The sequence below is a fragment of the Microcaecilia unicolor genome, chromosome 1, assembly GCF_901765095.1.
Source record: "Microcaecilia unicolor chromosome 1, aMicUni1.1, whole genome shotgun sequence".
Taxonomy (NCBI): Eukaryota; Metazoa; Chordata; class Amphibia; order Gymnophiona; family Siphonopidae; genus Microcaecilia; species Microcaecilia unicolor.
Window position 1 is genome coordinate 367,896,098 of NC_044031.1, and position 14,282 is coordinate 367,910,379.

Consider the following 14,282-nt stretch of genomic DNA (forward strand, 5'->3'; position numbering starts at 1 on the left):
AAAAGTTAGAACAGTCTAAAGTTTTACACTACTTCGCATTAAATTTTAGCTGCCAAAGTGGTGCACTTGGGGTATAAAAATCCAAAACAGCAATATGCGCTAAGGGGCAAGAGACTGATGTACATGATTCAGGAGAGAGACCTTGTGGTGATAGTGTCAGAGGATCTCAAGGCGGCGAAACAATGTGACAAGGCAGTGGCTGTAGAATGTAGAATGTTAGGCTGCATAAAGAGGCATAAACAACAGAAATAAAAGGAGGTTTTCATGCCCCTGTACAAGTCATTGGTGCCACATGGAGTACTGTGTTCTATTTTGGAGGCCGTATCTCAAGGACATACAAAGACGAGGGAAAACAGAGGAAGGTGACAAAAATGGTAGAAGGCTTGCGCCATAAGATGCATAAGAAGAAGACTGGAAGACTAAATATTTATACACTAGAGGAAAGGAGAGATAGGGGAAATATGATACAGACATTTAACTACTTGAAAGGTGGTATTAATATACAAACAAACCTCTTCCAGAGATGTGGAGGCATACAACTAGAGGTTATGAACGAGGTCGGCGGGGCGGTAGGCTTAGGGGTAATGTGTAGGATAAGCACAATTGTCACCCAAGTAGGAGGACAGAAACAACACATGGCTTTTGAGGTATTATATTGGACAAGAGTAGTTGGGAACTACAGTGGGGGAAATAAGTATTTGATCCCTTGCTGATTTTGTAAGTTTGCCCACTGACAAAGACATGAGCAGCCCATAATTGAAGGGTAGGTTATTGGTAACAGTGAGAGATAGCACATCACAAATTAAATCCGGAAAATCACATTGTGGAAAGTATATGAATTTATTTGCATTCTGCAGAGGGAAATAAGTATTTGATCCCCCACCAACCAGTAAGAGATCTGGCCCCTACAGACCAGGTAGATGCTCCAAATCAACTCGTTACCTGCATGACAGACAGCTGTCGGCAATGGTCACCTGTATGAAAGACACCTGTCCACAGACTCAGTGAATCAGTCAGACTCTAACCTCTACAAAATGGCCAAGAGCAAGGAGCTGCCTAAGGATGTCAGGGACAAGATCATACACCTGCACAAGGCTGGAATGGGCTACAAAACCATCAGTAAGACGCTGGGCGAGAAGGAGACAACTGTTGGTGCCATAGTAAGAAAATGGAAGAAGTACAAAATGACTGTCAATCGACAAAGATCTGGGGCTCCACGCAAAATCTCACCTCGTGGGGTATCCTTGATCATGAGGAAGGTTAGAAATCAGCCTACAACTACAAGGGGGGAACTTGTCAATGATCTCAAGGCAGCTGGGACCACTGTCACCACGAAAACCATTGGTAACACATTACGACATAACGGATTGCAATCCTGCAGTGCCCGCAAGGTCCCCCTGCTCCGGAAGGCACATGTGACGGCCCGTCTGAAGTTTGCCAGTGAACACCTGGATGATGCCGAGAGTGATTGGGAGAAGGTGCTGTGGTCAGATGAGACAAAAATTGAGCTCTTTGGCATGAACTCAACTCGCCGTGTTTGGAGGAAGAGAAATGCTGCCTATGACCCAAAGAACACCGTCCCCACTGTCAAGCATGGAGGTGGAAATGTTATGTTTTGGGGGTGTTTCTCTGCTAAGGGCACAGGACTACTTCACCGCATCAATGGGAGAATGGATGGGGCCATGTACCATACAATTCTGAGTGACAACCTCCTTCCCTCCGCCAGGGCCTTAAAAATGGGTCGTGGCTGGGTCTTCCAGCACGACAATGACCCAAAACATACAGCCAAGGCAACAAAGGAGTGGCTCAGGAAGAAGCACATTAGGGTCATGGAGTGGCCTAGCCAGTCACCAGACCTTAATCCCATTGAAAACTTATGGAGGGAGCTGAAGCTGCGAGTTGCCAAGCGACAGCCCAGAACTCTTAATGATTTAGAGATGATCTGCAAAGAGGAGTGGACCAAAATTCCTCCTGACATGTGTGCAAACCTCATCATCAACTACAGAAGACGTCTGACCGCTGTGCTTGCCAACAAGGGTTTTGCCACCAAGTATTAGGTCTTGTTTGCCAGAGGGATTAAATACTTATTTCCCTCTGCAGAATGCAAATAAATTCATATACTTTCCACAATGTGATTTTCCGGATTTAATTTGTGATGTGCTATCTCTCACTGTTACCAATAACCTACCCTTCAATTATGGGCTGCTCATGTCTTTGTCAGTGGGCAAACTTACAAAATCAGCAAGGGATCAAATACTTATTTCCCCCACTGTAAGTCCAATGCCAGACAGATTTCTATGGTCTGTGTTTCGCACATGGCAAAAGGCAGATGAAGATCAAGTGTGTGTATTGTATATCACTTTATCATCATAAGCTACAAGTGAGGGTACTGTGCATATCAAAGGGGAGGGGAAGACATCTTAATGTTGAGATTAGCAAGTTAAAATACTGCTAGCAATACTTTTGGTTATATAAAATATCATCCCAAGACTGCATTCTATTTAACTACCTATACCTGATTGGTGTGATGAGAAATTGCCAACCAATGTTTAAGCATGAATGACTATAACCTGCAAAGAGTAGTGTGTGCAAGTGTGTGCAGCTTCACCTTTGTAGGGCAGACTGGATGGACCAGGTAGGTTTTTTTTTCTGCCATTATTCACCTGGAGAGAGAGATTTAGTGCGCACAGAGACAGCTGGCATATAACCCCATTGTTGAGGTCAAGGCAAAGCTACTGGCTACATAGGTGACTCTTAGCAAAATGGTCAATTTACTTCTGTAAGTACAAACTATATCAATATGGTAATAAGGCAGAGCTGCCAAGGGGGTCAGCCTTCTGAGTGGGAGATTTAGGGCCTACCCATAGCTCTGCCCAGCCCACCCATAACTTTACCCAGAACCGCCCACAGCTCCACCCCAGCACACCACAATTTGCAGCCAGGAGCAGTGGAGCACTAGAAGTAGCCTCCCTTTCCAGCGACAGCAATGAAGAGACGCCTTCATAAAACATCATCTCCTGCTGCCACGAGACCAGCAGCAGCAGGAGATGACGTTTAATGAAGGCATTTCCTGCTGTCACTGGATACGAAGGCTGTTCAGCAGGAGATCCCAGCTCCCAGGAGGGAGAGCGGGAGATGACCTGCGAAAGCGGGAGATGACCTGCGAAAGCGGGAGACTGGGCAGGTCTGATAAGGTGGTGAGACTGATGACTTCAGGGGGAAGTAGATATAAAGCAGCTATGTAAGATGCTCAAGATCAGGTGATTACTACATGAAACAAGACTGGACAGGTCTTTCATTCTTCACTATATATGGAAGAGTATTTAAGGACTGTGAGCCTGCCAAGACATGTACGGCAGAGCAGCAGGCTACCCTGAATACTCCTATTTCTTTAGAAAAGATCCTGAAGAGGATTGCCAGAGCCTAAGCTACACAAATTTTAAACACCTTTGGAGTATTTACATACACATAGAATATCCTCTTCCATTATAATAGATATGTAGGGAAACCAAATATTTGGCCACTAATTACCATGTGGAGGTCAAAACACCTATTGTGGGGGGGGGGGGGGTGGAATTGACCTGTGTTATTAATATCAAATTTTTAAAACCATTAATCTTTCCAAGAAATATAACAAGCTGATTTTAACCACCACAGTGTCTGAAGTTCAGATTTAAAGCCATAGCTCAGGCTTTCAACTGTAAGCATTGAGCCTACTTTTTACCTGCTTACCTCCCATGCACCTTCGCCATCATCACCTTTACTTGTAACACCAACGTTTTTAAAGTCTTCCTTTTCTTCCTCAATCAAAAAGGCAAGCATATCCCTCTCTTTACGAGATGCTCTGAGGTTTGACTCATGGATCTGCTTTCTGATATCATCATCTTCCACCATTCTCTCATTCTGAATCTGTTCTGCCTCCTCAGTGACATGAATTAAATCGTCACTTGGTTCTTCATTATAGAGGCTTGGTTCAGCATTAGCACCTTCCAAAAGAAAAGAAAAAGTCCAAAATGTGCATTAGGAACTGATCCTGCTCTTGGGAGAATACTGCTTTTACCAAACACTGTATGAAAGCATTTGTAAAGTCAATATACAGCATTTTTTTAATATTTATTTTTTTATTTATTGTTTTTCAACAAAACAATTCAGGACAGGAAGTTCTCCAAAACCTAACAAAATCAAACTGTTTCACAACTATTTCATATAGGCTCCAAATAAATAAAAGATAATAGCTTAACTTTACATCCTACCCTGCCAACCTTACAGTTTATAGTTATCCCTGTCTCTTTCTTCATTTTCCTTTTTTATTTATGCCCTGTTCTTCCACATCCCCCTCCCAGTGCCGATTGTGCTCTCAGGAGCTCTGCCACCTCTGGGCTCCGAGTCAGACTGTACTCCCAGGATCTTCCACCAGGGCTCTGAGCAGTGGCGTTCCTAGCATGGATGGCACCCGGGGCAGATCATTGATGCGCCCCCCCCCCCCCCCCCCGGGTGCACGCTGCTGGGGGGGGGGGGTGCCACGGCACGCGCCTGTCGGCTCCGAGTTCGCTAACTTCGCTCGTTCGCTGCAGCTCCCTCTGCCCCGGAACAGGAAGTAACCTGTTCCGGTGCAGAGGGAGCTGCAGCGAACGAGCGAAGTTAGCGAACTCCAAGCAGGCACGCACCGTGGCACCCCCTAGCGGCGTGCACCCGGGGCGGACCGCCCCACCGTGGTACGCCACTAGCTCCGAGCACTGATTGTGTTTCCAGAAGCCTCTCTGCCCTTGCCCCAAAGGACTTCCGCCGCGCCCTAAAAATGCTTCCAAGGGCTTCCCTATCCCAAAGCCTGCTCACAAGGACTGCTCCACTTTTATCTCTCAGGCATTGTGCCCTCAACGGGTTTTTTTCAACCTGAGCCTGCTCTCAAGGGCCTCCCTGCCTCAAGTCTGCTCCCAAGGGTTGTTGTGCCCTCAACGGCCATTAATCCTGCCCTCAATGGGCTTTTTTCCATCCTGAGCTTTCTCCCAAGGGCCTCCCTGACCTGAGCCTGCTCCCAAAGACTGCTGCACTGTTGGGCTTCCTCTGCGGTCTTCAGGAGGAGGTTCCAGGGGTTCCTTCCCTGCTAGGTTCACAGCTTAACTGTTTTGTGAGTCTAGCTCTCTGATTCCAGCCCTTTAGAGCCTGTGACCTGCAGTTCCAGGTTTTCCTCAATACAGGGAAACCTCTCTCAGCCAAAAGGCCAAGAGACCAGAGATCCTGTACAGAATCTCTATCAAAGATGAATGATGTGTCTGAAACCCTGGGACATCATGGCTAGACTATCCCAATTATATTCTAGTGAGGAATCTTCCCTTCCCTGACCTCCTCCTAACCAGATTCAGTTACCTTCACTTAGTGTGTGTGTATTAACAACATCACCAAGTGAGCCCAAAGTGTGTAAGAGTGAATTATTTCTCTGCTTTTTCTCCCAGTGAGCAATTATCATCTGTGCTCAGTGAATGTATCAAAAAAGTTACTGTTCAGTAGCCTCCAACAACAGTAGAATGTGAAAAAGCTGTCTTTCTCTCCCAATTTACCTTAACTAGAGAAAATAATCTGCCTTGCAAAATCATTTTAACCAAAGTTTCCATTTCCCTCTATGTTTAAAACCTCCTTCCTTTTAAGTGTGTGTGTGTGTGTGGGGGGGGGGGGGGAGGTTCAAGATGGTTTGATGGCTGATTAAAGACAAAGGTCTGATGCTCTAATGCAGGGATTTTAAATTGAATACAAGGGCTGTATCTCTAAATGGGTTAGTTTGTGTATACCATCACAATAATGCCAAGGTATATGGGGCCTCTCCTGGCCCAACCATTGAAATAATTTTGAATACTGGGCCCACAGTAAACAATGGCAGATAAAGATCACATGGCCTACCCAGTCTGTCAATCTGTACCATCTACTAATGTCTACCATCCCTTCTTCTGAACTGAAGAGAATTTTGGACAAGTGTTTGATGCTTGATATGTCTCCTTCTTAAGAGAGGGAGGAGGGGGAGATTGTTTACTCAAAAATAAAGCAGCTGAGAACTCTCTAACTCTGAAAGACTGCGTTAAAAAGACTGTATTAGGACCAACCAAAACAAGAAAAGGAAACGAGGCTGTTTTGGTAAAAAAAAATGATTGGCATAAAGCTCCTCCCGGTCCTTAATGAATGCTTTTTTTTTTTTAATTTCTCTTTCCAAAGAAAGGAGGGGAAGGGGTGAACTAAGCAAATAAAAGGCATCTGGCCTCTGACAAGGGGCCAGGGGAGCTTCCTTTGAACCAGAGGGGGAAGGAAAGAATCTTATGATTGCTCACCCTGAGCCAAAAGGAAACCTTCAAGGTTGACTTTGAAATGGGCATAAAGCACTTGAAAGAGAACTTTCCCAAGGATTCTTTTCTTGTGGAACAGTTTAGGTTCCCTAGCACCTACAGGGAATGCTACATGGTCATCTCCTGTTGAAAGAGAGGCGGAGCCTATTGCAGTATCTGCCACACTTCCCTGGATGATGGGAGTGTTGTCAGGAGGAACACTATCAGGCTTATTTTCGAAAAGAGAAGGGCGCCCATCTTCCAACACAAATCGGGAGATGGGCGTCCTTCTCTCAAGGTTGCCCAAATTGGCATAATCGAAAGCCGATTTTGGGCGTCCTCAACTACTTTCCATTACAGGGATGACCAAAGTTCACGGGGGTGTGTCGGCAGCATAGTGAAGGCGGGACTGGGGCATGCTTAAGAGATGGGCGTACTCAGCCGATAATGGAAAAAAGAAAAGCTTCCCTGACGAGCACTTGGGAGACTTTACTTGGTCCATTTTTTCTTACGACCAAGCCTCAAAAAGGTACCCAAACTGACCAGATGACCACCGGAGGGAATCGGAGATAACCTCCCCTTACTCCCTCCAGTGGTCACCAACCCCCTCCCACCCTTTAAAAAAAAAAAAAAAAAAAAACACTTTAAAAAAATGTTTTGCCAGCCTCTATGCCAGCCTCAAATGTCATACCCAGCTCCATGACAGCAGTATGCAGGTCCCTGGAGCAGTTTTAGTGGGTGCAGTGCACTTCAGGCAGGCGGACCCAGGCCCATCCCTCCCTCCACCTGTTAAACTTGTGGTAGTAAATGTGAATCCTTCAAAACCCACCCGAAACCCACTGTATCCACATGTAGGTGCCCCCTTCACCCCTTAGAGCTATGGTAGTGGTGTACTGTTGTGGGGAGTGGGTTTTTAGGTAAGTTTGGGGGGCTCAGCACCCAAGGTAAGGGAGCTATGCACCTGGGAGCAATTTCTGAAGTCCACTGCAGTGCCCCCTATGGTGCCCGGTTGGTGTACTGGCATGTCAGGGGGACCAGTGCACTACGAATGCTGGCTCCTCCCACGACCAAAGGGCTTGCATTTGGTCGTTTCTGAGATGGGCGTCCTCGGTTTCCATTATTGCTGAAAACCGGGGACGACCATCTCTAAGGTCGACCTAAATGTTGAGATTTGGGCTTCCCCGACCGTATTATGGAAACGAAAGATGGACGCCCATCTTGTTTCAATAATACGGGTTTCCCCGCCCCTTCACGGAGCCATCCTGCGAGGACGGCCCCAGGAAAACTTAGGCGCCCCGTTCGATTATGCCCCTCCACAACAACGACTCTCCCTCCAATCTGGACAAAGCTAACGACTGTACTACAACCCTAAAATCATATTTCTCCAGAACTGGTCTCAGTTTTAACATATGCAAATTACTTGCCCAATTTGCTCTTTAAAAGAAACATCAAGGCTTCTCAAAGCAGGCACAACAGGGATTAAAACCCTTTCAAGATTACAATGAATAATAGAAAACAAATGTGAGTGCCTCTCTATTATCACAATTTCAGTCTTAGACATGTTCAGCAACAACTTATTATTCTGCATCCGATCACCAATTTTACTCATATAACTTTCGTACCAGGAAGAAAAATTGGATATACTTCACTGTCAGATCTTGAAACACCTGCCTAAAAATGACATATACTACTACTACTACTTATCATTTCTATAGCGCTACAAGATATACGCAACGCTGTACACCATACACAAAAAGACAGTCCCTGCTCAAAGAGCTATATAGATGTTAAAAAGTAGAGCAGATACTTTTTTTAGTAGATTTGTGTGAAGACGCTAGGGATACGCGGGGTCTTATCTCTTGTTTGTACGCTTATCAGCGTGGAAAGAAGCGGCCTCCTGTTAAACACCGTTTGCTTTGGCATCGGGAGCTGGGGTTGACGTTTGGTGATGATGTTTGGGCAAATATGGAAAATGCATTATCTAAACTTTCTGTTTCTGTTCCTTTCCTAGAAAATGCTGTAAAAGTTATGTATAGGTGGTATTTGACCCCTGTTCGTTTGCATCGTATATTTCCTGTGCTATCGCCTTTATGCTGGAAGGGGTGGGGTCGAGGAAGTGATGTCAGCGGAGTGAATGGCCGCTTGAGCGCTGAGCTCCATAAAAAGATTGAATATCCCCTTCCCATAGCGGCAAACTTGAGCGAAACTCAGTTCGGAATATTATTAATGCAAGAGGCGTCGAAGAAAGGAGATGCAGGCGAGCGGAAGGGCGGTAAATCTGTCCCAGTTTGCGTTTGAGGGCGGCGCGACCCAAAAAAACATGGCGGAGCAAGCGGAGACAACCCCCAATACACAAGAGTCTGACAATGAGCTGTTTAATTCTCAAGATCAGACGGATCGGGTGGGAGAAAACTTTCCAGAGCTGTGCGAGTGGCTGCAGTAGGTCCGCTTTGACCTGAAAGTGGTCCGCGCTGATCTAGCCACCTTGGGAGCCAATTTGAGAGGAGAAATCACGGGAAGTGTAGGTGGAGAACCGGGTGGATGACCAAACGGAAGCTATATATTCCCTCGATATGTAGGTCTCAGATGTCAGACTCAGACAGCAGCAAATAAACGATAAGCTGGAAGATTTAGAAAATAGAAGCAGGCGCTGAACTTACGCTTCCGGGGCCTACCAGAGACACCAGCCTACCAGGACGCTGAGTTAGTGGTACAAAAAGTTGTGAGTGAGCTACTCTCTGCTAATGGGCCCGCGGTGTCGCCGGAAGAAGTGAGGCTAGAGAGAGGTCACCGGGCAACGGGTCAGATGCGTAACAATCTACCAAAAGATATCATCACCTGCTTCTGGGATTATAAATTGAAGGAGCGAGTGTTGAAGGCGGTGCGACAAACAGCTGACTTTAAATGGGATTCATGTAATGTGGAGATTTACCAAGACCTGGCAGCGGCAACATTAAAGAGAAGAGCGCAGCTAAAGCCAGTGACAGCCAAACTGCAGGAGTTGGGAATACGCTATAGATGGAGACATCCATTTGCGCTCGTCTTTCCACCAAAACCAACTTCTCCTCTTCCTCCACTTTCTATCTCAGTCGATAACACCCTCATCCTCCCCGTCTCATCTGCCCGCAACCTCGGAGTCATCTTCGACTCCTCCCTCTCCTTCTCTGCACACATCCAGCAGATAGCCAAGACCTGTCGCTTCTTCCTCTTCAACATCAGCAAAATTCGCCCTTTCCTCTCTGAACACACCACCCGAAACTCTCATCCACGCTCTTATTACCTCCCGACTTGACTACTGCAACTTACTCCTCACCGGACTCCCACTTAGCCACCTATCCCCCCTTCAATCTGTTCAGAACACTGCTGCACATCTTATATTCCGCCAGAACCGATATACTCATATCACCCCTCTTCTCAGGTCACTTCACTGGCTTCCAATCCGATACCGCATTCAGTTCAAGCTCCTCCTTCTTACCTACAAATGTACTCAATCTGCTGCCCCTCACTACCTCTCTACCCTCATCTCCCCTTATGTTCCCACCCGAAACCTCCGTTCTCAGGACAAATCCCTCCTCTCAGTACCCTTCTCCACCACTGCCAACTCCAGGCTCCGTCCATTCTGCCTCGCCTCACCCTATGCCTGGAACAACCTTCCTGAGCCCCTACGTCAAGCCCCCTCCCTGCCCATCTTCAAGTCTCTGCTTAAAGCCCACCTCTTCAATGCTGCCTTCGGCACCTAACTCTTACCTTCAGGAAATCCCGACTGCCCCAAATTGACTGCCCCCATCGTATCGTCTACTCACTTGTCCTTTAGATTGTAAGCTCATTGAGCAGGGCCTGTCCTTTTATGTTAAATTGTACAGCGTTGCGTAACCCTAGTAGCGCTTTTAGAAATGTTAAGTAGTAGTAGTAGTTTTTTATAAGGATGGCAAACTGCACCAGGTCTGATCGGTGGCAGAAGCACATGAGGTAATCCTGGAAGGAGAGCCCATGGCAACACCAGCAGCCGGTGACAAGCGTGGGCCCATGGGAGCACTGGCCAGCCACCCAAAATGGCAGAGAGTGGGACGCAAGAGGCTGCAGCACCAGAAATCAGCAGGCCGCCTGCCATGAGGTCCCTGGAAGAAGAGGCGACTAGGCCAGAAAGAAGACTGACTTGCACAGAGCCCAAGAGGATCGCAAAGGGGAATATTGTGGACTGAGGAAAGTTGTTGGATTATGTGTTTGGGGGAGGTGGGTCCCAATGCATAGAGGAGGGAATAGGGGGGCGAATATGGATGCCTTCCCATGGAGCTGATAATGTCTGGGGGAGGGGATAAATCTATAAGTAAGGAGACAAGGGTATGTTTGGAGGTCACCTCCTGTCCTCTTAGCATCTACTTGTTTATGGCAGTGGTGCTCAGGATGTGTGTGGGGGAGGGGGGAAGGGAAGGGGAGGGTTTAAGGGAGATGAGGCGAATGTTTGGCATGCAGGGTGGTGGCTTGGTAAACAGACAGCATGTAAGAAGTTATGATGGCTCTTAAATGCGTGACCTTGAATGCGAGAGGCCTTAACTCTCCTCAAAAACGTAATCAGATGTTTAGAGAAATGTTACGATTCAAGATAGATGTAATGTTTATCCAGGAGACGCACTTGAAGCGGGGGCACGAACGACTGGTGTGGCATAAGAGGTTTAGCACAGTGCAATGTGCCTCAAGTAGAGATGACAAAAAAAAAGAGGGGTTCTCATAGCGCTATCAAGTGCTTGCCCATGGATTATTCATGAAACGATTAGGGACACTGAGGGGAGGTATTTGGTGCTGGTGGCATCCCCATATACTGAACAAAATACCTTGATAAGTGTATATGCGCCCGATGATGGACAGCGGGAGTTTATAGAGGATCTGGAAAAGATAATACAGAATAAAGCTAAAGGCCATCTCCTGATAGGAGGGGATTTTAATCTCACATTAGATCCACAACTAGACAACTCGGGGGGTACTGCGGGATATGCTCAGAGAGATAGACAATTCGAAGCTGGATGGCACAGGGAGGCCTAGTGGATGTCTGGAAGGAGTTGCAGGGGTCCGAGAGGGACTACACATACTACTCGCCCAAATATAAAACATATTCGAGAATCGACTATTGGCTGTGTGATGGAGCGATACGGGGTAAAGTAATCCAGACACGGATTGAGCCCTGTTCGTGGACAGATCACTATAGGTTATACTGGAAATGTCTATAGGGGGAGAACATAGGGATGCATAAGTTGGCGAATGAATGAAGCTATATTATTAGACCCCCAGAATGCACGGGAGATCGAAAAATGCATAGAAGAATACATCAAAATTAATGATACGGGGGAGGTACAACCAGCTAGTTTATGGGAGGGGATGAAAGCTGTGGTTAGAGGCCAACTTATTGCTCTGCAGACACACCTAAATAAGGAAAAAAAAGGAAAGAGAAGCCAACTTAAGAGAACAACTGGCAAAGCTGGAAAGACAGCATAAAGCTAATCCCACTGACAGTAAAAAAGAGGGGGATATACAGCAGATTAGAGGGCAGCTTAATGAAATGCAGATGGCTGAGATAGCGATTCAGTTGCAAGTGCAACAAGAACACTTCAAATTTGGCAATAAAGCCAGCAGGATGTTGGCTCATAAACTCAAAAAACGAGAACAGCGTAATTTTATAGCTGCAGTAAAGAATAATGGGGGAGACCTCCTCACCAAAAAAGAGAATATACAAGAAGCCTTCTGGGAATTTTATAGTCAACTATATCAAGGGGAACAGATGGCAACCCGGGAGGAAATGGAGCGATACTTGGCGGGGATAGAGCTACAGAGGGCGTCAGAGGATGAGATGGAGAAACTTTCAGCAGGGATTACGTTGGAAGAGGTAGAGAAAGCAATAACCGATCTCCCTAATAATAAAGCCCCGAGACCAGATGGATTTCCAGTTAGATTCTGTAAGAGGTTTGGGAAATGGCTTGCCCCCATACTGTTGAAGGTGATCTCCTCCTTCGACGAAGTGAGTGAGTTGCCCTATTCATGGAGATTAGCGGAAATAGTATTAATATTGAAGCTATTCATGGAGATTAGTGGAAATAGTATTAATATTGAAGCTAGGGAAGGACCCACAACAGTGTGGCTCCTACAGACCAATATCGCTCTTAAACACTGATTACAAGATCTTCACCAAAATTTGGCGCCTAGATTGAGGGGGGGTGATGCCGCACTTAATACACGATGATCAGACAGGATTTATAGAGGGCCGACAAGGATGTGACAATATTAGATGCCTGTTACATGTGATTCAGCAGATTGGGGAGGAGACCGACCCTGTGCTCCTGTTCTCGGTGGATGCAGAGAAGGCTTTTGACCGGGTGGACTGGTCCTTTCCGTTTCTAATTTTGAGACGGATAGGAATGGGGGATAGATTTTTAAAATGGATTCATCTGCTGTATACTAAACCCCTGGTTACCCTAAAAATTAATGGCACACAGTCCAGACCGGTAGAGCTTCACAGGGGCAAGAGACAGGGCTCTGCTCTTTCCCCCCCTGCTATTTGCATTGTCTATAGAACCCTTAGCCAGGAGAATCAGAGAACATGAGGGTATTAGGGGAGTGGTTAGGGGTAAACAGGAGCATAAGATTATGCTCTTTGCCGATGATATATTGATGACACTTTCTCACCCGAACCATTCACTGCAACGGGTGATGGAGATGACCTTACAATATGGGCGTATGTCAGGATTTAAAATTAATCTAGCAAAATCGGAAATTCTTAACCTGACGGTCCCCCCATCAGAGGTTAAGGAGATAAAGGAGAGATATCCATTTGTTTGGGCTCCAAAATCTATAAGATACTTAGGGGTCCAGATCACACCTAAAGTGCAGTAGTTATATCAGACCAATTACCCAAAAAAGGTTAAAGAGCTTTTTGCAGAATTGGACAGATGGGAGGGTTTATCTGTATCCTGGATGGGGAGAATCAATGCGATAAAAATGATGTTGTTGCCCAAACTCCTTTATCTCTTTGTGGCTCTCCCGGTGCCGATCCCGCGGTCATTTTTTCAGCAATTTCACAGGACAGTATTTGCATACATTTGGAGGAAGAGGCTGCTGAGGGTACGCAGGGGGACAATGCACCAAACACCAGCGGAGGGAGATATGGGAGTCCCTGACTTTTATTTGTATTACCAAGCGGCCCAGTTAAAAGTGTTGGCTGACTGGACGCCGAGAGGCACCAAGAAATGGCTGCACTGGGAGAGGGCATGAATGGGCTCTCGGTATTTGGGGAATATATTGTGGAGACCGAAGGAAGCAATCTCGGCGAGGGCAAGGAGGCTCCCGATAGGGATGAATCATTTGCGCTACACTTGGCTTCAAATAAGAAAAAAGATCTTCCCAGAGAAGCAATATTATTTGCAAATGGCCATCTGTGGTGCCCTGGGATTCCCGCTGGGAGAAGGGGGAAAAAAACACCAGAATTGGGCTGCAAGGGATTGTACATGCTAGGTCAGTTGTGGGATGATGGGGAAGTAAGGGGCTTTGAGGTATTAAAAGAGGAATATGACTTGGAGGAGAGAGACCTTGAGGGGCATAATCGAAAGATCGTCCAAATACGAATTAGAACGTTCTTACGAAAGCGTCCAAAAATAGACATGTAAAACCGAAAAATAGTATGTGCGTTTTTTGATAAACGATCATCCCTGTAGCAAAACAATCAAATGAGGAGCGCATAAGCGTGACAAAATTGGGCGCCCTAACACGGTCGATTATTGCAGGTGCAAACGACCAAATCAGAAAGTGTGTAAAAGAATGCACATAGGTGTACCGCAAGTACAGTACATGTTGTTCTGGCCATCTTACTGGAAAATATGAGGAATGCGTATATGTGTCAACTACAGACATATCATGCTGCTCCACCCATACTTTCATCATATGTGCCCATCTGCATGTCCAGATCTGCATGCACTGTACACCTAC

General features: G+C 46.3%; 1 protein-coding gene across 1 annotated transcript in view; it reads right to left on the reverse strand.

Moving 5' to 3' along the window:
- The window catches only part of LOC115474434 (NFX1-type zinc finger-containing protein 1-like), a 303,411-nt gene that overhangs the window by 136,947 nt on the left and 152,182 nt on the right, over positions 1 to 14,282 (reverse strand). Inside the window, 1 exon segment of the mRNA XM_030209896.1 lies at positions 3,733 to 3,986. Coding sequence (XP_030065756.1) covers positions 3,733 to 3,986 — 254 coding nt within the window.